Raw genomic sequence first — 25,742 nt, forward strand, 5'->3', positions numbered from 1 at the left:
TTCCATTAGAATGCTGTGCGCACGGGGGGGGGGGCGGCACTGACGCCGGATCGCTTTGGGTTACGGCTCCATAGTGGCTGTGTGGGCTGGGGGGCCCCTGGGGGAGTGGGGGACCTGGTCTGTGGGCTCTGATAGTGGGCAGTGCCCGCGATTAAAGTGAAATTAAGTCACTCCTCTCCACACCCGTGGGAGCATGGGGAAGCGTGAATATTCATTTCACTATAGCATAGGGAACAGGCTTAAGATTCCTGTCATCCGCTACTGCTCCGCTGGCACCTGGGGCCCCCATAGCAGCTGGGTGGTGTGCCGCTATTAGCGTCACCCCACTGGCTGGGGGCCACTGGAGCTGCGGGGGCCCTAGGCAGCTGCTGGCCCTGTATGCCAGCAGGTGTCAGGGCCTGGGCCCACGGGAGAATCCTCCGGTTCTCCGATGGCCCAGTCCGACCCTGCTCTTTCATACTGGTCACTGGAAGTTCAACATACCATCTCATTGCAAAAAACTCTCTGAAGATCTGAAAAAAAGAGTTGCTGCTTTTCATAAAGATGTAGACGCAAACAAGGGTAAAAAAACAACCCATAAAGTATATAACCTTAAAAATTTAATTTTATTTAGAATAATTAAAACAAATAAACAGGGAAATCAGATAGTAGCATAGAGGCTGCTGAGCAAAAAAACAGGGAGAGGCTGCTAAATACAAGCTGCATTGAACAATTTGTACTGCACAAATATACTCTATGGGTTATTTGTCGACCCTTCTTTGCTTCTACATATGTTTTTTCATCCTAAGTCTATCTTTTGTATGGTTATCTTTTGATATTGTCTACATAAAGATGGCCTAGGCTATAAGAAGATTGCCAACACCCTGAAACTGAGCTGCAGCACGGTGACCAAGACCATACAATGAACTAAAAAGACGGGTTCCACTCAGAACTGGCCTATGGCCTCACGTGTTCAGTGACATATCCAGAGGATGTCTTATCAAAATGAACGTATGAGTGCTACTAGTATTGCTGCATAGGATAAAGGGGTGGGGAGCCAGCCCGTCAGTGCTCAGATCATATGCCACATACTGCATCAAATTGGTCTGCATGGCTGTCATCCCAGAAGGAAGTCTCTTCAGAAAACTGCTCTTTTTCTTATGCATTAAATTATCTTCAGAAGACAAGCAGACTAAGGACATGGATTACTGGAACCATGTCCTGTGGTCTGATGAGACCAATATATACTTATTTGGTTCAGATGGTGTAAAGCATGTGAGGCGGCAAGCAGGTGAGGATCATAAAGAGAAGTTTGTCTTGCCTACAGTCAAGCATTAATACCAACAGGTGATGTCATCATGGAGGAGTGGAAGAGGATCCCAATGACAACATGTGACATTTTAGTTAACTCTATGTCCAAATGAGTTAAGGCAGTGCTTGAAAATAATGGTGTCCACACAAAATATTGACCCTTTGGGCACAATTTGCTTATTTTCACTTAGAGGTGTACTCACTTTTGTTGCATGTCTAAACCACTGGCAACAAAACTGAGTTCAATGTGTATGTTTTGAATTATTTAGCGGGAACACCAAATTTACACTGTTATACAAGCTGTACACTGACTACTTTACAGTGTATCAAAGCATCATATCTTCAGTGTTGTCCCTTGAAAAGATATAATACAATATTTACAAAAATGTACTTTTGTGATATATTGTATATAGCGCTATGTTATGTATAGTGCTATGTTATGGGCAGTGGGTACAGAAAGTATTCAGACCCCTTTAAATTTTTCACTCTTTGTTTCATTGCAGCCATTTGGTGAATTCAAAAAAGTTAATTTTTTTCATGTTATTGTACACTCTGCACCCCATCTTGACTGAAAAAAAACAGAAATGTAGAAATGTTTGCAAATTTAATAAAAAAGAAAAACTGAAATATAACATGGTCATAAGTATTCAGACCCTTTGCTCAGACACTCATATTTAAGTCACATGCTGTCACATGCTGTCCATTTCCTTGTGCTCCTTTCCATACCCATTGTACATGAACTCCAATGCCACTGCAAACTGTAAAAATGCAATGCCAACCTAGTTGGCGTATTTTAATCAAAGAGTCCCGAAGCCATATTAAAGTTACACCTCGGCATGGTTGGATGGATGGGAGAAAATGGCGTGAAAACACCAAAAGTCACATAACTTCAGCGCAGCTGCAAGTTGCACCAAAATTATGAGAATTTCAAAGCTTTTTACCCCAGAATACTTGCGTAAAAGGTTTGCTGTATCGGGCCCATAGCGTTTATGTAGATTTTGGACTGGATTCAAGTTCAAGTTCTCTTTTTAATAAACTTCCTTTTGATTTCAATATAAAAACTCATCTGTGGTTCATGTGGTACAATATTTTTAAAAAAGAAACAACTTTAAGGCCATGTGCACACGTTCAGGATTTTTAGCGTTTTTTTCACGTTTTTTCGCTATAAAAACGTGATAAAAACGCGAAAAAAACGCTAACATATGCCTCCTATTATTTACAAGGTATTCCGCATTTTTTGTGCAAATGTTGCGATTTTTTCCGCGAAAAAATCGCATAGCGGAAAAAAAAGCAACATGTTCATTAAAAATGCGGAATTGCAGGGATTCCGCACACCTAGGGGTCCATTGATCTGCTTACTTCCCGCACGGGGCTGTGCACACCATGCGGGAAGTAAGCAGATTATGTGCGGTTGGTACCCAGGGTGGAGGAGAGGAGACTCTCCTCCACGCACTGGGCACCATATAAGTGGTCAAAAAATAAGAAATAAAATAAAAAATAGTGATATACTCACCCTCGATGTCCCGCGCAGTGTTCCCGCCTCCACTGCACGCTGCCGTTCGGTTCCTGTAGCTGGTGTGCGGCGAAGGACCTAGCCGATGACGTCACTGTCCTGCGATTGGTCGTGAGCGGTCATGTGACCGTGACGTCACGGAAGGTCCTGTGCGCACAGACCAGCTATAGGAAGAGGAACGGACACCGCTGATGAGATGTCTGGGTGAGTATAAGCATTTTTTTATTTTTTTTATTATTTTTAAACATTCTATCTTTTACTATAGATGCTGCATAAGCTGCATCTATAGTAAAAAGTTGGTCACACTTGTCAAACAGTATGTTTGACAAGTGTGACCAACTTGTCAGTCAGTTTTCCAAGCGATGCTACAGATCGCTTGGAAAACTTTAGCATTCTGCAAGCTAATTACGCTTGCAGAATGCTAAAAAAACGCGAAAAAAACGGAAAAAAAACGCAAAAAAAAAGAATGCGGATTTCTTGCAGAAAATTTCCGGTTTTCTTCAGGAAATTTCTGCAAGAAATCCGCAACGTGTGCACATGGCCTTAAGGGAACCTGTCAGCAGGATTGTGCTCAGTAACCTACAGACAGTGTCAGGTTGGCGGCGTTAAACTGATTAAAATGATTGGTTGATGAAATCCAGGGCAGCCTTCAGGTGTGTGTGGGGGTGTTATCATGTGGTGCCCTGATTAGGTATTCATGTGTATAGCTTCTGACAGGTCTCTGATCCCTCAGTGATCTGCCCCCTATTTTACATAATGAATATAATATTGTTGGCTTAGAAAAAAAAAGCACATTGAAAATCTTTGTCAAAAGACAGTAACTGATTAATGACAGCTGCTGGCTGTAAACATATGACTTAGTATGGTATCTAGTGAGAAAATGCAATTCATGTTCAAATTATGTTGCAATGATAGAAAATAGGGCTTTTACAGTTTTTCAGTTCTGCTTAACAACAGAGAATCATTTGAATGTGGACTGATTTTTACAAATAAAATAAAATGCATTTAACCCCTTAACGACCGCCGAAACACCTTTTAACGTTAAGGGTACTAAAACCACAGCGCCACTTTTTAACGACACTGAGTGTATAGCGCCTCCAGCATTGGAGTTTCTCCGGGGTCTCAGCTATCGGGGTAGCTGACACCCCAGAGAACATGTTTCGGGTTTGTTTTTACTAACCCCGGAGTTGTGATCGCCGTTATTAACAGTATAACGGCAACCGCAAAAAAAAGGCTAATTTTTCATTTAATTTCTCTCTCCTCTGATGTGATGGCACATCAGAAGAGAGAGAAATAGGGTCCCCCGGTCTCCCGTTCACCCCCCCCCTGTACCTCTGGTATCCATGCATCCCTCCATGAAGACCCCACGGGCCGCCAGTGTCTTCTTCCGGGAGAAAATGGCGGGTGCATGCGCAGTGCTCTCACTGAGATCTGCCAACTGGAACCGGGCAACAATAGGACATTTTCCTATTGGTTCATTTTGATCACTGTGATAGACCCTATCACAGTGATCAAAATATACAAAATAGTAAATAAAAAAACCCTTTATCACCCCCTTAGCTAGAGAAAAATAAGAAAAAAAAATATTTCCATTTTTCCATTAGGTTTAGAGTTGGGCTAAAGTTAGTTGGGCTAAAGTTAGGGTTAGGGCTAGGGTTAGGGATTGAGCTAGGGCTAGAGTTATTATTACGGTTAGGCTTGGGATTTGGGTTAGGGGTGTGTTAGGGTTAGGTTTGTGGTTAGGGTTATGGTTAGGGTTGGGATTAGGGTTAGAAATGTGCACTGCGCTGTTCAGACGCTCCCCCAGCTCAGACGCTCCCCCAGCTCCCCCGCCTTCCAGCGTTGTTATTTGCGGCTGCTTCATTCCAAACGCTGGCAAGGAAACCTGTATATTATGGCAACGCTGGAAGGTGGGGGACCGGGGGAGCGTCTGAACAGCGCAGTGCGCATGCCCAGGAATACCAGCCCCGCACTGTGCATAATGAATAACACAGTGCGGGGCAGGGATTCAGCAACAGGGTGGCCGCACTGCCCGCACAGGCGCAGTCAGGCACCCTGGACTGGATCTGAGCTATGAAGGACAATGAAGACTGTGCCTGCCCCAGGCAGGCATGCACAGCGCAGGCGCCGGATTTAAGAAGAAACAGCGCGAAGGGGGCAGCGACCACATCCCCAGAAGAGAAGAGTGACGGCCGTTGGGAGATTCACAGAGGAGGCTTCGGACCTGCCTCCAGGTCTAAGGACAGGTATTTAGGGCAAATTTTAAAACGCTTTATTGAGGGAATAACTGAATCAAAAACCAAAAGAGCCACCTTGTTAGACTGCAGCATTACTGCTGCACAAGGTGGCTCTTTTAGTTTATAACGGCTGGAGGGGGTGACAGTGGCCCTTTAAGGGCATACAAATTCAAAGTTTGAAAATGGCAGCATTTCAAAATTTTCGCCATATTTCTGTTTTTTTTTTCATAAATAACCGCAAGTCATATCAAAGAAATTTTACCACTTGCATGAAGTTCAATATTTCACGAAAAAATAGTCTCAGAATCTGTGGGATCCGTTGAAGCATTCCAGAGTTATAACCTCATAAAGTGACAGTGGTCAGAATTGTAAAAATTGGCTTGGTCATTAAGCACAAAATTGGCTCCGTCACTAAGGGGTTAAAGCCCTTGCTAGACGCTTATGCCAATGCAACCTTTCTCGATTATCTTCCTAGAAGCAGTACTGTACAAAAATGGTAGCTTTACAACCATCTCTATGTTACATATTGGTTTACACAAGCATGAACAAATATTTTTTTCAAAATCATTTAGAGGAGCAATAAAAATCAGAAGCTTTCAAAGTGCACAAGGATTATATGTTGGTTCATTTTGTACTTAGTGACGCATTGACTGATAAGGCATTAATAATTAGAAGAACTATCCTTGTAAAGGTTCTGCTGACACTTCTTTCTACAATAGGTGGTGCCCTCCTGTAATGAGTGCCAAAGGTTCAGTATAAATACCACTTGCATAAATTGTCAGTCATTACATTCATCTTCTTCTGTCAAGCTGCGCTGTTTTCTTTTTTGCATCTCTAAGATCCTTCTTATCCCTGCATCATGGTCAAACTTGTGCTGCCAAACCCAGGACTTGAAAATAGGATACAAACCTATGAGCAACTTGAGATTCTAGAAAAAGAGGAAGCAGGAGAAAGACCAAAATGGGACAACAAAGCGCAGTACATGCTTACCTGTATAGGTTTCTGTGTGGGACTGGGAAATGTATGGAGATTTCCCTACCTTTGCCAAAGCCATGGAGGAGGTATGTGCTAAATCCTGTGAATTTTGTGCTAACTGTACAGCTGCATAGTGTGTTCATAGACTGCAAAATGAAAGATTAGAAAATCTGATATGTTTATTTCAAATAATATGAAATAATGTAACAAAGCTACTTGTAAGAATGAGATATAATATATCAGTAGGCTGGGAAGTAACAGTAAAGGAGTTTTCTATTTGTAATTCTTTAAAGGGAACCTGTCATGTGAAAAAACACGTTATTTACTTGAAGATATGGGGTTAATCTGCATGTTAATGGCGTTCTGAAGCCATGTAACTGCCGCACTGAACAGGAGCTGTGGTAGGATCAGACCATGTTAGACAAGGCCATTACACAGTACACAGCAGGGGCACATTTCTAAGATTATCTCAGCGCAGGAACATTTTATTTAAACACATCCAATTGGGGAACTTATGACTACTCCAATATCTATTGATCAAAATGAAGTTCCAGTAAAATAGTCTTGCTACCTTCACTTAACCCCTTCAAGACCCAGCCTGTTTTCACCTTTCTGACCCAGCCAATTTTTACACTTCTCACCACTGTCACTTTATGAGGTAACAACTCTAGAACGCTTCAACGGATCCTGATGATTCTGACACTGTTTTCTCGAGACATATTGTACTTCATGTTAGTGGTAAAATTTATTTGATATGACTTGCGTTTATTTGTGAAAAGAATGGAAATTTGGCAAAAATTTTGAAAATTTGGCAATTTTCAAATTTTTTATTTTTATGCCTTTAAATCAGAGAGTCATATCACACAAAATTGGTAATAAATCATATTTCCCACATGTCTACTTTACATCAGCACAATTTTGGAACCAAAATTTTTTTTTGTTAGAAAGTTATAAGGGTTAAAATTTGACCAGCGATTTCTAATTTTTTCAACAAATTTTACTAAACCATTTTCTTTAGGGACCACATTTGAAGTCACTTTGAGGGGTCAACATGATAGAAAATACCCAAAAGTGACACAATTCTAAAAACTGCACCCCTCAATCCGATCAAAACCCTGTTCAAGAAGTTTATTAACCCTTCAGGTGCTTCACAGCAGCTAAAGGAACGTGGAAGGAAAAAATGAACATTTAACTTTTTAGTCACAAAAATGTTCTTTCAGCAACAATTTTTTTATTTTCACAATTGTAAAAGGAGAAAATGGACCACAAACATTATTGTGCAATTTCTCCTGAGTACGCCGATACCCCATATATGGGGGAAAACCAATGTTTGGGCACACGGCAGGGCTCGGAAGGGAAGGAGCACCTTTTGACTTTTTGAACGCAAAATTGGACTTTTTGAATGCAAAATTGGATGGAGTTGATAGCGGACGCCATGTTGCATTTGAAGAGCCTCTGATGTGCCTAAACATTGGAAAATCCCCACAAGTGACCCCATTTTGAAAACTAGACACTTCAAGGAACTTATCTAGCTGTATGGTAAGCACTTGGAACCCCCAGGTGCTTCACAGAAGTTTAGATCGTAGAGCTGTGAAAATAAAAAATCCAATTTTTTCCACAAAAATGGTTTTCAGCAACAATTTCTTTATTTTCACAAGTGTAAAAGGAGAAAATGGACACAAAAGTTGTTGTGCAATTTCTCCTGAGTACGCTGATACCCTATATGTGGGGGAAAACCACTGTTTGGGCGCACGGCAGGGCTCGGAAGGGAAGGAGTGACGTTTTGGATTGCAGATTTTAATGGAATGGTCTGCAGGCGACATGTTGTGTTTGTAGAGCCCCTGATGTGCCTAAACAGTGGAAACTTTAAGCAAGAACCTTAAGCACTCAAATAAGAACAATTTATTGTTCAGTGATCAAAATGAAATAAAGAGGAAAAATATCCACCAGATACAAAGGAAAAAGCAAAAATGTGTTGGTATGCACAGATATACTTCAGCCGCGACTGTCATAGAATGCACACAAAAACAATGTATATTAAAAAAACATTACAAAAACACCCAAAAGTAGTAGATATTAAAAACATGTAAGTGACACACAAACCAGGTGTTATATAACACCAAACGAAATGTACAACATACTTGCTAGTGATAACTAGACTGAGGTAACTGAAGTGTAAAACACTGGATATGACCATACCAATATGGTGTACATGTACATGGCAATTATTTTTTCCTTCAGAGCACCACTTTGCATATATACAGTGAGCACCCCTTATACGCTATATAAACAGTGGAAACGCCTTGCAAGTTACCCCATTTTGGAAACTAGACCCTTCAAGGAAGTTATCTAGCTGTGTGGTGAGCACTTTGAACTGTCAGGTGCTTCACAGAAGTTTAGAACGTAGAGCCGTGAAAATAAAAAAATCACATTTTTTCCACAAAAATGATTTTTTTTATTTTCACAAGTGTAAAAAGAGAAAATGGACCACAAACATTGTTGTGCAATTTCTTATGAGTACGCCGATACCCCATATGTAGGGAAAAACCACTGTTTGGGCGCACGGCAGGGCTCGGAATGGAAGGAGTGATGTTTTGGATTGCAGATTTTTATGGAATGGTCTGCAGGAGTCATGTTGTGTTTGCAGAGCCCCTGATGTGCCTAAACAGTGGAAACCCCTCACAAGTGACCCCATTTTGGAATCTACACCCCTGAATTAATTTATCTAGAGGCATAGTTTTATAGTATTGATTATAATGCTTTTTGTTTTACTGGTGTATCAATTTATAATGTGGTGTTATATGTAAGATGTGCGGGGTACATCAGATTTATAAAAGTGTGTTGTGTCAACAGGTTATAAACAAATTGTATTAATTTGTGGACGTGTGGTATGCTTTGAAGCAATCCTTAATGCAAAGGCCAGGTTTCTCAGGGCAGGTTTCACAATGGTAAATTGTGTCCTTTCGGATTCCCCTCTTGGAGCATACTCTGCACCGTTTTTGTAATCGTCCTGTCCTCGCTGTTTGGGGAACCTGTCCTGGGAAATGTTGACCTGTGACAATACGGGCACGATCAGATTCAGAAGTACTGGGACCCTCACCTCCCTGAGTGATTAGGGCCTTGATGACTACCTCCTGAAACTGAAGGAAGGTAACCGTATTGCCTGCAGATCGGAACAGCACAAAAGTATTGTACATTGCCATCTGTACAATGTGCATGGCCAATTTTTTGTACCATACTTTGGCTTTTCGCATGGCACTATATGGTTGGAAGACCTGATCTGAAAGATCAACACCCCCATGTACCGATTGTAATCCAAGATACAATCCGGCATTGGGACTTGTGTTGTGGTCCCACGAACAGTGACAAGGGTGCTGTTGTCACGGTGTATGGTGGTCAGGATAAGGACATCCCTTTTGTCCTTATACTTGACCACCAGCATGTTGTTGCTGCATTGGGCTCTGCTTTCCCCTTTTCTCAGCATTTGCCCAATTAGCGGCTTAGGGAGGCCTCGCTGATTTTTTTGCACGGTGCCACATGCAGCTGTTCCTCTGGCAGAGAGGGCCTTGAAGAGTGGGACGCTGGTGTAAAAGTTATCAATGTAGAGGTGATAACCCTTATCCTGCAGTGGGTGCAGCAATTCCCACACAATTTTCCCATTCTGCATTCAGGGGGGGTTAATTTGGGTGTCCTTCACCTCATAGACCCTAAATCTGTGGGTGTACCCTGAGGTACTCTCGCACAGTTTGTACAGCTTTATTCCATACCTGGACCTCTTACTGGGCAGGTATTGTCGGAATTTTAGCCTCCCTTTGAAGTGAATGAGAGATTCATCAATAGCGATGTCCCTCTGGGGTGTGTACGCCTCAGCAAATTTTCTGCTGAAGTGTTCAACCACTGGCCAATTTTATATAGACGATCAAAGTTAGGATCGTCTTGGGGAGGACACTGAGCATTATCATTATAATGCAAAAATTTATGGATCCCTTCAAAACGTTTCCTTGTCATGGCCATGCGGTATACCGGTGTACTGTAGAGCATATCAGTACTCCAGTATTGGCGAATCTCTGTTTTTTTTATTATGCCCATAGGCAGCAAAACTCCCCAAAATGTCATCATCTCTGCTGCATTTACGTGGGTCCATCTGGCGTATGATGATGTGGGATTTTGGTTGAAAAATTGTTGGGCATACAGGTTCGTCTGGGCAACCATAAGATTTATTATTTCATCACTGAAAAAGAATTTGAAGAAGCCAATTTCAGTGAGGCAAGTGGTGTCAAACTGGATTCCTGAGCTGCTGCTGAAATCCAGAATGACGTGCTGAAAATTTTCAGGGGGTGCAATCCATACAGGATCGATGCAACTAATTCTGTTTTTTCTTACAAAAGAAAAACGGACGTCAGCAGCGATGTGACATACGCTCCCTAATGCACTCGCTAAAAGTTAATCAACGCAACTAATTCTATTTTTTTTACAAAATCAAAAACGGACGTCAGCATTAATGTGACGTACACTCCCCTAATGCACTCGCTAAAAGTTAATCGACATAACTAATTTTTTTTTTACAAAAGAAAAACAGACGTCAGCAACGATGTGACGTACGCTCCCCTAATGCAGTCGCTAAAAGTTAATCGACACAACTAATTCTTTTTTTTTTACAAAAGAAAAACGGACGTCAGCAATGATGTGACGTACGCTCCCCTAATGCACTCGCTAAAAAGTTAATCGACGCAACTAATTATTTTATTTTACAAAAGAAAAATGGACTTCAGCAACAATGTGACGTACGCTCCCCTAATGCACTCGCTAAAAAGTTAATCGACGCAACTAATTCTCTTTTTTTTTACAAAAGAAAAACGGACGTCAGCAACAATGTGATGTATGCTCCCCTAATGCACTCGCTAAAAAGTTAATCGACGCAACTAATTCTTTTTTTTTTACAAAAGAAAAACGGATGTCAGCAAAAATGTGACGTACGCTCCCCTAATGCACTATAAATTACCCGGCGATAGCACCAAACACTGACGCCGGCAAAACACACTACCTATAAAACTACTCTGTATGATTTTTTTCCCTACAACAAGATTGGACGTCACCAAACACTGACGGCGACTATACCTAATACACTACCTATAAAACTACTCTATACGATTTTTTTTTCTATAAAAGGTGGGTCGTCACAAACACTGTGACGCCGGCTATGCTACCTTGCTACGTCTAAAACTACGCTGTACTAACTACTATAATTATTTTTTTCAAAAAAAAAAAAAATCGGATGTCACTTAGGCTGTGATGTCCCTACGCTAACTAACTAAAAAGAGAGAAATCCCTGTGGCGCAGTCTCTGATCAGCAGTGATACTGATCAGAGCGCTGCGGACACAGGAAGAGCACAAATGTTCTGCACAGGATGCAGCGCACACAAAAAAAGCGCAAAAAAGCGCGCTAAAAATTCAATTGGAGGTGGGGGAGGGGGTACTGGAACAGGGAGGGGGGATGGGAAAGGGGACGTCATCAAACACTGATGCCAGCTGCGCTACCTTGCTACGTCTAAATCTAAACTGTACTAACTACTATTATTTTTTTCTAAAAAAAAAAAAAAATCGGACGTCACTTAGACTGTGATGTCCGCTACGCTAACTAGCTAAAACGAGAAAAATCCCTGTGGTGCAGCCTTTGATCAGCAGCGATACTGATCAGAGCGCTGTGGACACAGGAAGAGCACAAATGTTCTGCACACGATGCCGCGCACACAAAAAGTGCGCTAAAAATTCAATTGGAGGTGGAGAGGGGGTACTGGAACAGGGAGGGGGTATGGGAAAGGGGGCTTCACCAAACACTGACGCCGGCTACGCTACTTCTAAAACTACACTATACTAACTAATAGGGTTGAGCGACTTTTACTTTTTCAGGATCGTTTTGGGTTTTGTGAAACCCAACTTTGCCAAAAGTCGGGTCGGGTGAAATCGGACAATTATTGCGAAAAGTCGGGGATCCGACCGAAATACGAAACCCAATGCAAGTCAATGGAGAATCAAAGTCGGCAGTGAGTGGAGGACAGGAAAACACCAACAGAGCCCATTTTAATGCCAAAAACATCAATTATTGTAACTTAAGCTTGTCAATCTTAATTTACCTTATAATAATAGTTAGCCATAGAAAATTTGGGGGTCATTTGGCAACAGTTGTGGGGGGAGTAGGGCTGGCTCAAGTTTTTCGTGGGCCCAGGAAACACGGACTACGTCACGGCGGTGGAGCAGGGAGAGGTAAGTATTTCAACTTTGCAAGTGCTGTGATCCTGAGCAAGCAGGGGGGGCAAACTCGTTCGCATTGCCACTGGCACAGGGCCCCTCAAAGTATGGCGTTGTGATTGACGGCGGGGGCGCCTCCCACCGGCAGAGACACTTTTGCGTACTATGAGGGGCCCTGTGCCAGTGATGTCGCCAACGAGTATGCCCCCCCACCTGTTGAAGGAACCTGCACTTTCATCTGCACCTTCCTACCTTCCTCTTTGTCCCCGTGTAAGGTGGTATAGTATGCGGGAAGGGGAACCAGACTTTCTGCAGGGTCAGATACTGGCTATGTAGAGTGCAAGGGGAATGTAGTGGTCTGGGTCAATGTACCGACAGACTCATCTAGCAGTGGCTGGGCAATGGGCAGGATGAGGAGGAAACACAGATATAGGCCCAAAGAATAAAGTAGGCTAAATGCAGTTCAAAATTGGTAACAGGAGTAAACAGGCAGCACTGCTTTGTTCAGTGGAGAACAGCAAGGAGCGGCAGACACTGTTAGTAGGCCCAACCAAACCAGTAGGCCAAATGCAGTTTTAAAATTCCTATAGGCCGAAAGCCTGAAGATTGAAGCTCAGGAGAAAAACACAGGAGAATACCAAGGAGCGGCAGACACCGTTAGTAGGCCCAACCAAACTAGTAGTCCAAATGCACTTTAATATGTGATATCGGCTACAAATTGAGGCTCTGTGAAGGACAGCTGTATTGAGTGGCGCAGACAGACACAGGTAGTAGGCCTAAATTTAAAAAGTTGGCTCAATGCAATTTAAAATTGGTTACAGGGGTACACAGGCGGCAGAGCGTTGTTAAGCGGAGGATGATTGTCAGGACTGGAGTGGCCCAGACAGACTTAGTAGGCCTAAAATAAAAAAGTAGGCGCAATGCAGTTAAAAATGGGTAACAGGGGTACACAGGCAGCACTGGTTTGGTCAGCGGAGGACGATTGCTAGTAGTGGCGCAGACAGACTTACTAGGCCTAAAATAAAAAAGTAGGCTCAATGCAGTTTAAAATGGGTAACAGGGGTACACAGGCAGCACTGGTTTGGTCAGCGGAGGATGATTGCTAGGAGTGGCGCAGACAGACTTACTAGGCCTAAAATAAAAAAGTAGGCTCAATGCAGTTCAAAATGGGTAACGGGTACACAGGCAGCATTGTTTTGGTCAGCGGAGGACGATTAGCAGGAGTGGCGCAGACAGACTTACTAGGCCTAAAATAAAAAAGTTGGCTCAATGCAGTTCTAAACTGGTAACAGGAGTAAACTAGTGGCACTGCTTTGTTCGGTGGAGGACAACTGGAATAAGTGGCTGACACAGTACGTTGGCCGAAATAGTAAAGCGGGCTAAATGTCTGCAAAAAAAATGTTCGTAAATAAACAGGTGGCAAAGCAACGTACAGGGGTGGGTTCCTCTGCTGAGTACCAGATAGTGGTAGTTTGCGCACAGTATTCACAGGTCAAAATGGAAGGCATGGTCCCTGTATATATTTACTATCATCTCTCAATATGTATTGGCAGTGCCATTGAAGGATTTACCAGCACCGACTAAACAGCGGTGGAGCACTGTTTGAGCTGGGGGGGAACACTCTCTCATGGGCGGCGGTACTGGCCCAGGGCCCCTCATATTACGACGGTCTGTCTGACGTTGGGTGTGCACCCCCACTGCCAGAGACACTTAATTGTACTATGAGGGACCCTGTGCCAGTGCCGTCGGCCAAAAGTGGGCACACCCACCTGTCCAGGCAAAAGGCACTCTCATGGGTGCTTGCGCCAAGTGGTGACCACGGGCCCGTGGGGGGAGTCAGCCCATTTAGGGAGGTGTTAAAAATGGCCTATGGTAGACATTCAGCAGCAGCAAATGGATGAATTGGAGCAGTCAGTAAGAGGAGTCCAAAAGCAAGACCTTTTTAAAGGAAAAGCTAAGTGTCAGCAGGGGAAGGTGGGGCAAAAAAATTTGAAATCCACGATTGGTTCATTTTAATGAAGGTTAGATCATCAACATTTTGGGTAGCCAGACGTGTCCTTTTTTCGGTCAGTATTTAACCAGCAGCACTGAAGACTCTTTCTGATAGCACACTGGCAGCAGGGCAAGCGAGCTCCTGTAATGCATATTCTGCCAATTCAGGCCAGGTGTCTATTTTAGATGCCCAGTAATCAAAGGCGAATGACCTGTGAGGGAGAACATCGATAAGGGAGGAAAAGTAGTTTGTAACCATACTGGACAAATGCTGTCTCCTGTCACTTTGAATCGATGCAGCTGTCCCTGTCGTGTCAGCGGTCATTGAAAAATCACTCCACAACCTTGTCATAAAACCCCTCTGTCCAACGCCACTTAGCATTTCTGCACCGCTAGCACCTCTGCCATGTTGCCCCCTATGGCTCGTGTGAGAACCATCACCGCCGCTGTGTGCTGGGAATGCCAGAACCAAACGGTCTACAAGAGTTGCTTGTTTGGTAGCCAATATTTGACCTAGGTTCTCATGTGGCATGATATTTTGCAATTTCCCTTTGTAGCGTGGATCCAGTAGGCAGGCCAACCAGTAATCGTCATCGGTCATCATTTTGACAATGTGGGGGTCCCTTTTTAGGATACGCAAGGCATACTCAGCCATGTGGGCCAATGTTCCAGGTGTCAATTCACTGCTTCTGCTGGGTTGAGGAGCACTTTCTTGCAAATCTACATCACAAGAAACCTGTACCAGACCTTGCAACGGCACCAGTTTCTATTGCCCCCTGAGAAGCTCCCTCCTCCCATACATATTCATTCCCATCATCCTCCTCCTCATCCTCTTCATCCGCCACCTCGTCCTGGACAGTTCCCTGACCAGACAATGGCTGACTGTCATCAAGGCTTCCCTCCTCCTCGGCTGCAGACGCCTGCTCCTTAATGTGCGTCAAACTTTGCATCAGCAGAAGCATAAGTGGGATGCTCATGCTTATGATGGCTGTTATGACCCCAATGGCAGAGGGTCTCAGGAATAAATACCAAGTATGCAAACACAAAAAACTAGCTCATAGGGCAGTGGTAACTGGGCTGACCATATATCTAATCCTAGCACCACAAATAGAAGCAGCCGGGGAACGTGCCCACGTTGGTTCTAGACGTCTCGCGCCAGCCGGAGAACCAACCAACCCCAGAAGGGAAAAGAAAGACCTTTCTTGCCTCCAGAGAAAAGACCCCAAAAGTTGGACACAAGCCCCCAACAAATAATAATGGTGAGGTAAGAGGAAAAGACAAACATAAGCATGAGCTAGGTATTTAGCAAAGAGAGGCCCACTAGCTAATAGCAGAATATAGTAAGATGACTTATATGGTCAGCAAAAACCCTATTAAAATATCCACGCTGGATATTCAAGAACCCCCGAACCTACTAACGGCCGGGGGGAGAACACCAGCCCCCTAGAGCTTCCAGGAAGGTCAGAAATCACATTTAGTACAAGCTGGACAAAAATAGGAGCAAGCAAATAACTCAAAAAAACAAAGAAGCACGACTTAGCTTAATTTTGCAAGAGCCAGGACCAGCAGACAGGAGCAACAGAAGGATCTGATTACAACGATGCCAGGCACTGGACTAAGGATCCAGGAAGTTAATATAGCGACACCCCTGGACTAACGACCCAGGTGAGTTCCAAACTGAAGAAAGAAAATCCCAGAGTCATACCACTAGTGACCACAAGAGGGAGCCAAAAAGTCAATTCACAACAGTACCCCCCCCTTAAGGAGGGGTCACCGAACCCTCACCAAGACCACCAGGGCGATCAGGATGAGCAGCGTGAAAGGCACGAACTAAATCGGCCGCATGCACATCAGATGCAACCACCCAGGAATTATCCTCTTGACCATAGCCCTTCCACTTGACCAGATACTGAAGCCTCCGCCTGGAGAGACGAGAATCCAAGATCTTCTCCACCACGTACTCCAACTCGCCCTCAACCAACACAGGAGCAGGAGGCTCAACAGAAGGAACCACAGGTACAACGTACCGCCGCAACAAAGACCTATGGAACACGTTGTGAATGGCAAACGACACCGGAAGATCCAAGCGAAAGGACACAGGATTAAGGATTTCCAATATCTTGTATGGACCGATGAAGCGAGGCTTAAATTTAGGAGAGGAGACCTTCATAGGAACAAATCGAGAAGACAGCCATACCAAATCCCCAACACGAAGTCGGGGACCCACACCGCGGCGGCGGTTGGCAAAACGCTGAGCCTTCTCTTGTGACAACTTTAAGTTGTCCACCACATGATTCCAGATCTGCTGCAACCTATCCACCACAGAATCTACCCCAGGACAGTCAGAAGGATCCACATGTCCCAAGGAAAAACGAGGATGGAAACCAGAGTTGCAGAAAAATGGCGAAACCAATGTAGCGGAACTAGCCCGATTATTAAGGGCAAACTCAGCCAACGGCAAGAAGGTCACCCAATCATCCTGATCCGCAGAAACAAAACACCTCAAATAAGCCTCCAGAGTCTGATTAGTTCGCTCCGTTTGTCCATTAGTCTGAGGATGAAAGGCAGACGAAAACGACAACTCAATGCCCATCCTAGCACAAAAGGATCGCCAGAACCTGGAAACAAACTGGGATCCTCTGTCAGACACAATATTCTCAGGAATGCCGTGTAAACGAACCACATTCTGAAAGAACACAGGAACCAGATCGGAAGAGGAAGGCAGCTTAGGCAAAGGTACCAAATGGACCATCTTAGAAAAGCGATCACATACCACCCAGATGACAGACATGCCCTGAGACACCGGGAGATCTGAAATGAAATCCATGGAAATGTGTGTCCAAGGCCTCTTCGGGACAGGCAAGGGCAAGAGCAACCCGCTGGCACGCGAACAGCAAGGCTTAGCTCGAGCACAAGTCCCACAGGACTGCACATCCCGTGACAAGAAAGGCCACCAAAAGGACCTAGCCACCAGATCTCTGGTGCCAAAAATTCCCGAATGCCCTGCCAACACCGAGGAATGAACCTCGGAAATGACTCTGCTGGCCCACTTATCAGGAACAAACAGTCTGTCAGGTGGACAAGAGTCAGGTCTACCAGCCTGAAATCTCTGCAACACACGTCGCAAATCTGGAGAAATGGCTGACAAGATAACTCCCTCTTTAAGAATACCAACAGGTTCTGCGACTCCCGGAGAGTCAGGCACAAAGCTCCTTGAAAGAGCATCAGCCTTCACATTCTTAGAACCTGGTAAATACGAGACCACAAAGTCAAAACGGGAGAAAAACAATGACCAGCGGGCCTGTCTAGGATTCAGGCGTTTAGCAGACTCGAGATACATCAAATTTTTGTGATCAGTCAAGACCACCACACGATGCTTAGCACCCTCGAGCCAATGACGCCACTCCTCAAATGCCCACTTCATGGCCAACAACTCCCGATTGCCAACATCATAATTCCGCTCAGCAGGCGAAAACTTCCTCGAGAAAAAGGCACAAGGTCTCATCACAGAGCAACCAGGGCCTCTCTGTGACAAAACGGCCCCTGCCCCAATCTCAGAAGCATCCACTTCAACCTGAAAGGGAAGTGAGACATCAGGCTGGCACAAAACAGGTGCCGAAGTAAACTGGCGCTTCAACTCCTGGAAAGCCTCCACGGCTGCAGGAGCCCAGTTAGCAACATCAGAACCTTTCTTGGTCACATCCGTCAAAGGTTTAGCAATGCTAGAAAAATTAGCAATAAAACGACGGTAGAAGTTAGCAAAACCCAAGAACTTCTGAAGACTCTTAACTGACGTGGGTTGAGTCGAATCATGAATAGCACGGACCTTGACTGGGTCCATCTCCACCGCAGAAGGGGAAAAAATAAACCCCAAAAAGGGAACCTTCTGTACTCCAAAGAGACACTTTGAGCCCTTAACAAATAAAGCATTCTCACGCAAAACCTGAAACACCATCCTGACCTGCTCTACATGCGAGTCCCAATCATCAGAAAAAACCAGAATATCATCCAGATAAACAATCATAAATTTATCCAGATACTTCCGGAAAATATCATGCATAAAGGACTGAAACACTGAAGGAGCATTAGAGAGCCCAAAAGGCATCACCAAGTACTCAAAATGACCTTCGGGCGTATTAAACGCGGTTTTCCATTCATCTCCTCGCTTAATGCGCACAAGGTTGTACGCACCACGAAGATCTATCTTGGTGAACCACTTGGCACCTTTAATTCGGGCAAACAAGTCTGACAACAGAGGCAAAGGATACTGAAATTTAACAGTGATTTTATTCAAAAGCCGATAGTCAATACAAGGTCTCAAAGATCCGTCCTTCTTGGCCACAAAAAAGAATCCCGCACCAAGAGGGGAAGAGGAAGGACGGATATGCCCCTTCTCCAGAGATTCCTTGATATACGAACGCATTGCGGTATGCTCAGGTACAGACAGATTAAATAGTCTTCCCTTAGGAAATTTGCTACCTGGAATCAAATCTATGGCACAGTCACAGTCCCTATGAGGAGGCAGAACACTGGACCTGGACTCGCTGAACACATCCTGATAATCAGACAAATACTCAGGATCTTCCGAAGGAGTAGAGGAAGCAATAGACACCGGCGGGGAATCACCATGAATACCCTGACAGCCCCAACTTGACACAGACATTGCCTTCCAATCCAAGACTGGATTATGAGTCTGTAACCATGGCAAACCCAAAACGACCAAATCATGCATTTTATGAAGAAAAAGAAAACGAATCACCTCCCGATGTTCAGGAGTCATGCACATGGTTACCTGTGTCCAAAACTGCGGTTTATTTTCCGCCAATGGCGTAGCATCAATACCCCTCAGAGGGATAGGATTAACCAACGGCTCAAGAACAAAACCACAGCGCTTGGCAAATGACAGATCCATAAGACTCAGGGCAGCACCTGAATCCGCAAACGCCATAACAGGGTAAGAGGACAATGAGCAAATTAAAGTTACAGACAAAATAAATTTAGGTTGCAAATTACCAATGGCGACAGGACTAACAACCCTTGTTAGGCGTTTAGAGCATGCTGATATAACAAGTGTAGAATCACCACAGTAAAAACACAACCCATTCTGACGTCTATGATTTTTCCGCTCATTTCTGGTCTGAATTCTATCACATTGCATCAAATCAGGTGTTTGTTTAGACAACACCACCAGAGGATTAGCGGTTTTGCGCTCCCGCAAACGCCGGTCAATTTGAATAGCCAGCGCCATGGAATCATTCAGACTTGTAGGAATGGAGAAACCCACCATCACATTCTTAATGGCTTCAGAAAGACCATTTCTGAAGTTTGCGGCCAGAGCACACTCATTCCACTGAGTAAGCACGGACCATTTCCGAAATTTTTGGCAATACACTTCAGCTTCATCCTGGCCCTGAAAAATAGCCAGCAAGGCTTTTTCTGCCTGAACCTCAAGATTGGGTTCCTCGTAAAGCAATCTGAGCGCCAGAAAAAACGCATCAATATTTGCCAATGCCGGATCTCCTGGCTAGCGAGAAGGCCCAATCCTGAGGGTCGCCCCGTAAAAAAGAGATAACAATTTTAACTTGCTGAGCTGAGTCTCCAGATGAACGGGGTCTCAGAGATAGAAACAATTTACAATTATCCCTGAAATTCCTAAACTTAAATCGGTCTCCAGAAAACAGTTCAGGAATAGGTATTTTAGGTTCAGACATAGGACTACTGGTAACAAAATCTTGTATGCTTTGCACACGAGCAGCAAGCTGGTCCACACTTGTAATCAAGGTCTGGATATTCATGTCTGCAGCAAGCTCAAGCCACTCAGAGGTAAAGGGGAGGAAGAGAGGAAAAAAAAAAAAAACCTCAGAATTTCCTTTCTTATTATCCCACTTCTGCAATGCATTAAACATTCAATGTAGGCCTGGCATACTGTTATGACCCCAATGGCAGAGGGTCTCAGGAATAAATACCAAGTATGCAAACACAAAAAACTAGCTCATAGGGCAGTGGTAACTGGGCTGACCATATATCTAATCCTAGCACCACAAATAGAAGCAGCCGGGGAACGTGCCCACGTTGGTTCTAGACGTCTCGCGCCAGCCGGAGAACCAACCAACCCCAGAAGGGAAAAGAAAGACCTTTCTTGCCTCCAGAGAAAAGACCCCAAAAGTTGGACACAAGCCCCCAACAAATAATAACGGTGAGGTAAGAGGAAAAGACAAACATAAGCATGAGCTAGGTATTTAGCAAAGAGAGGCCCACTAGCTAATAGCAGAATATAGTAAGATGACTTATATGGTCAGCAAAAACCCTATTAAAATATCCACGCTGGATATTCAAGAACATACCTCCATATATAACGCATGTAATCAGTGTTAGAAAGTGGCTGTAATTATTCTAAAAAAAAAAATACTGCAATAACAAGCTTCCTACAATGATCTCAGGGCAAGTATGGCAGCAATAAAAAGGACTGCTGAACAAAAAAATTGGTAGACAAATAAACAAGACAGGTAACTGTGCAGAAAGGAGCAACAGGATTTTTGCTTTGAAAAAAGCAGTTGGTTTGCACAGCACCGTGCACACAGCTATGCAGCTGCTGCACTAAAATACGACCTCCACTGCCCCTGCACAAAAAGGTGGGGTGGGACAGTGAAAATCGCTCCAGCACAAGCGTTTTGGGGGTTTATATTTCTTCCCTAACTCTGTCCCTGCTTCTGACTAACTGCAGCAACACCTCTCCCTATGCTCAGATCGGCAGAAGTAAGATGGCGGTCGGCATGCACGCCCCTTTATAGCCCATGTGACGCCGCAGACAGCAAGCCAATCACTGCCATGCCCTTTTCTAAGATGGTGGGTACCAGGACCTATGTCATCACGCTGCCCACACTCTGCGTGCACCTTCATTGGCTGAGAAATGGCGCTTTAAGCGTCATATGAAACGCGACTTTGGCACGAAGATCGTGTACCGCATGGCCGATCCCACACTAGGATCGGTTCGGGTTTCATGAAACCCGACTTTGCCTAAAAGTCGCCGATTTATGAAAATGACCGATCCGTTTTGCTCAGCGCTATTAACTACTATTATTATTTTCTAAAAAAAAAAAAAATTGGACGTTGCTTAGACTGCGAAGTCCGCTATGATAACTATCTAAAAAAAGAAAAATTCTCGTGGCATAGTATCTGATCAGCAGCGTTATTGGTCAGAGCTCTGCGGACATGGGAAGAGCACAAATGCTCTGAGCGGGACACGGCGCACAGGACAAAAGCGCCAAAAAGTGCGCTAAACAAATCTATGGGAGGGGAGATGGAGGGGGGTACTGGAACAGAGATGGGGGATGGGAAAGGGGTGGGGGAGGTGCTGCTGCTCTGCTGTGATCACTGGAGTCAAACCGCAGGCAGATCTCAGCAAAAAGCAGAGAGCACAGCAGGAAGCTGGAGCTGAAGGATGAAGCAGGAGGCAGGAGATCGCCGGGTTGATCACACTGGCCACCAATGGATTCTCTATCTCAAGGTACACAGAGGGGCTTAGACCACCGCTTTGCATGCCAAATCTGAGGTAAAGATGGTGTGCGGGGATCGCTATTTTAAATTAACCCCTTTGGCGCTGATTGGCTAGAAGCTATTGTTCAGTTAATCAGCGCCCTAGGGGTTAATCAGGTGAGGTGATGTGGTGATCACCCCACCTACTTTGACGGCTGTGATTGGTGCTACGTCACTCAGCACAGATCATAGCCGGTCACATGCTTTTTTTTTTTAATAACTATTGTTTTATTGCTGTGATTGGCTGGTCAGAATTGACCAGCCAATCACAGCGATCGCCTATGTGGGGGGGGCGGTGCAGCCCCCCGGGGTTACGTGCGGAGATGGTCTGCTGTCATGGACAGCAGCCATCGGTACACGGTCACCGCGTGATGCCGCGTGGTGACCGTAAAATGGCGGCGCCATACTAGTACTGCGCTGGTCCGAAATGCACCTCCCGCAGCGCAGTACTAGTATGGCGGACGTCGGGAAGGAGTTAAAATTACCATAATGACAGTTATGTTAGTAGCTAGTGTTTTCAAGCTCTATCTGTATGGGACACATTGGGGCAGAGCCAGCAATGCTATGGATAAGGAAATGATAAATGTCCATCTATTATCTCTTCCAAACTGACATCCATCTCTATAACCTAAGATTCAATGACAGAACAGTGCACCTTAGCTGGCTTTTTATATGAACCTTATCTTCTGTTGTTTAGACTTTTACAATTAATAAAGGATATTTTAATCACAAACTCTTTAGATATTAAAATCTTAGTGTATCAGATTAGACATTTTTTGTTGTTGTTTTCATAAACAGCAATGACCCATTCATGTGACCAATTAGGGGAGCAATAAATGCAGTAAAGTCTTATAAACTGCTTTGAGGGGGTTGTCTGATAGTAAACACTGCAACTTCTTCTTAGAAGTCTTCTTAGAAAGTGGTCGCTCTGACCACTCGAGTGCTAACAATCAACAAAGAGGGACGCGACAATTCATGCTAACTGACGGGGCTCAATGGGACACCAAATCTCTTTGCAATGGCAAGGGTGAAACAAGCACCCTAACTTACATATCAAACTAAATGCTTTATATGTATGTATTTATGTGTATTATAACAAAAGCAACATTGTCTGCTACTAAGGTATTGTTTTACAGGGTCTAAGTCCATTATATGGCTACGGCTTTGTTTAAATGACTTTAGCATCTAATAATCTAATAAAAATTGTGTATCAGTGCTCCTAGTTAGGACACTTCAATCTGTCATGTTTTATGGAAACTCCACTCTCCTACGTAGTATGCACCTTTGAATGCCTGCTCAGTGAAAAAAAACGATTTACAAAGATGTAGCATATACAAATCAATTATATATATCCTAAAGAAATCAGTAAAAATATAAATTATTTATTGAGAACATCTAAAAAAATATTTTGTCATATATACTGTATTATGTACCAGGAAAATGCATAACACATAAAAGTGTATATACAGCTCTGGCAAAAATTAAGAGACCACCACATCAAAACCCTGTCATGGGCAGCCCAATCTCCAGACCTGAACCCCATTGAAAACCTCTGGAATGTAATCAAGAGGATGGTGGACAGTCACAAGCCATCAAACAAAGAACTGCTTACATTTTTGTACGAGAGGCAGTGTGAAAGACTGGTGGAAAGCATGCCAAGATGCATAAAAGCTGTGATAAAAAGTCATGGTTATTCCACAAAATATTGATTTCTGAACTCTTCCTGAGTTAAAACATTAGTACTGTTGTTTCTAAATGATTATGAACCAGTTTTGTTTGCATTATTTGAGGTCTGAAAGCAATGGGTTTTTTATTTTGACCATTTTTCTTTGTCAGAAAAAAAATACAAAATGTATTGCTTGGAAATTCAGAGACATGTCAGGAGTTTAAAAACTAAAAGAATAATTTACATTTTATTTAACCGCCCACTGCACATAAACGTCGGCGCTAGCAGGGCTTTGTGCAGCACCGACGTTTAAGAAAGGTGGGTGGTCTAGCAGTGCTCAGGACCCTCAGGGTCCTGCAAGCGCTGCGATTTCTGTGCAGAGCCATTGCTCTGCCAGGTGACATCATCGGGACCTGATTAGATCAGGTCCCAATGATGTTAACCCATTTGCTATATTTTAGGTGCAGCAATTGCGGCATTTTAGAAGATAGCAGCAGGAGCCCCCTGCTATACTCACCTATCCGATGCCCCCGTGATGAGAATTGATCACATCACGGGGGATCCCGCATTGCCATGGCAGCTGGAAGTCACGTGATGTCTTCCAGCTACGGTAGCTTGTTAGGCTCAGCCTGCAGCTGAGTCTAACGAAATCTGCCTGTGTAACACTCACAGGTCTCTTGCAATGCAGTACATGTGTATTGCATTGTAAGAGACCAATGATCAAACACATAAAAATTGATGTCCCATACAGGGACTAAGTAAAAAAGTTTAAAAAAAATGTTAAAACAATGTTTTAAAACTATTAAAAAATCACAAAATAAATTGAAAAAAAGAAAAAAATTAAACCAATAAATACATATATATATATATATATATATATATATATATATATATATATATATATATCTACAATATAATTGTCTAAGGGTCACTTCCGTCTGTCCTTCTGTCTGTCACGGATATTCATTCGTCGCGGCCTCTCTCTGTCATGGAAATCCAAGTCGCTGATTGGTCGCGGCAAAACAGCCACGACCAATCAGCGACGGGCACAGTCCAGCGGCAAAATGGCCGCTCCTTCCTCTCCGCAGTCAGTGTCCGCTCCATAATCCCCTCCAGTCAGCCCTCACACACGGTTAATGGCAGCGCTAATGGACCGTGTTATGCCGCGGTGTAACGCACTGCGTTAACGCTGCTATTAACCCTGTGTGACCAACTTTTTACTATTGATGCTGCCTATGCCGCATCAAATAGTAAAAAGATCTAATGTTAAAAATAATTTAAAAAATAAAAAATTGTTATATACTCACCGCCCTCGGCCCCTTTGATCCAGAACCGGCCTTCCCCGCTCCTCGCGACGCTCCGGTGACCGCTCCATGCATTGTGATCTCACGAGATGATGACGTAGCGGTCTCACGAGACCGCTATGTTATAATCTCGGGAGACCGCAATGCACTCTTGGGACTGGAGCGTCGCGAGGAGCATCGGTAAACGCTTCGCCTGGATCCGGGGCCAACGGAGGGTGAGTATAGAACTATTTTTTATTTTAATTCTTTTTTTTACCAGGGATATGATGCCCACATTGCTATATACTTCTGGGCTGTGCAATATACTACGTGGGCTGTGCTATATACTACGTGGGCTGTGCGATATAATACATGGGCTGTGCGATATACTGCATGGGCTGTGCAATATACTGCGTGGGCTGTGCAATATACTACGTGGGCTGTGCAATATACTACGTGGCTGTGCAATATACTACATGGGCTGTGCAATACACTACGTGGCTATGCAATATACTGCGTGGGCTGGGCAATATACTACATGGGCTGGGCAATATACTACGTGGGCTGTGCTTTATACTATGTGGGCTGTGCTATATACTATGTGGGCTGTGCAATATACTACGTTGGCTGTGCAATATACTACATGGGCTGTGCAATATACTACGTGGGCTGTGCAATATACTACGTGGCTGTGCAATATACTACATGGGCTGTGCAATACACTACGTGGCTATGCAATATACTGCGTGGGCTGGGCAATATACTACATGGGCTGGGCAATATACTACGTGGGCTGTGCTTTATACTATGTGGGCTGTGCTATATACTATGTGGGCTGTGCAATATACTACGTTGGCTGTGCAATATACTACATGGGCTGTGCAATATACTAGGTGGGCTGTGCTATATACTATGTGGGCTGTGCAATATACTAGGTAGGCTGTGCTATATACTACGTGGGCTGTGCAATATACTACATGGGCTGTGCTATACACTACATG

The 25,742-nt window shown here is 44.0% G+C and overlaps 1 protein-coding gene across 1 annotated transcript in view; it reads left to right on the forward strand.

Annotated features, from left to right (window-relative positions):
- Positions 1–5,752: 5,752 nt before the first annotated feature.
- SLC6A19 (solute carrier family 6 member 19) overlaps positions 5,753–25,742 on the forward strand; it is a 752,476-nt gene continuing 732,486 nt past the window's right edge. The window contains exon 1 of the mRNA XM_077269478.1: positions 5,753–6,101. Coding sequence (XP_077125593.1) covers positions 5,900–6,101 — 202 coding nt within the window. The 5' untranslated portion in view covers positions 5,753–5,899. The remainder of the gene's footprint in view (positions 6,102–25,742) is intronic.

Source organism: Ranitomeya variabilis, chromosome 6 (assembly GCF_051348905.1).
Source record: "Ranitomeya variabilis isolate aRanVar5 chromosome 6, aRanVar5.hap1, whole genome shotgun sequence".
Lineage (NCBI taxonomy): Eukaryota > Metazoa > Chordata > Amphibia > Anura > Dendrobatidae > Ranitomeya > Ranitomeya variabilis.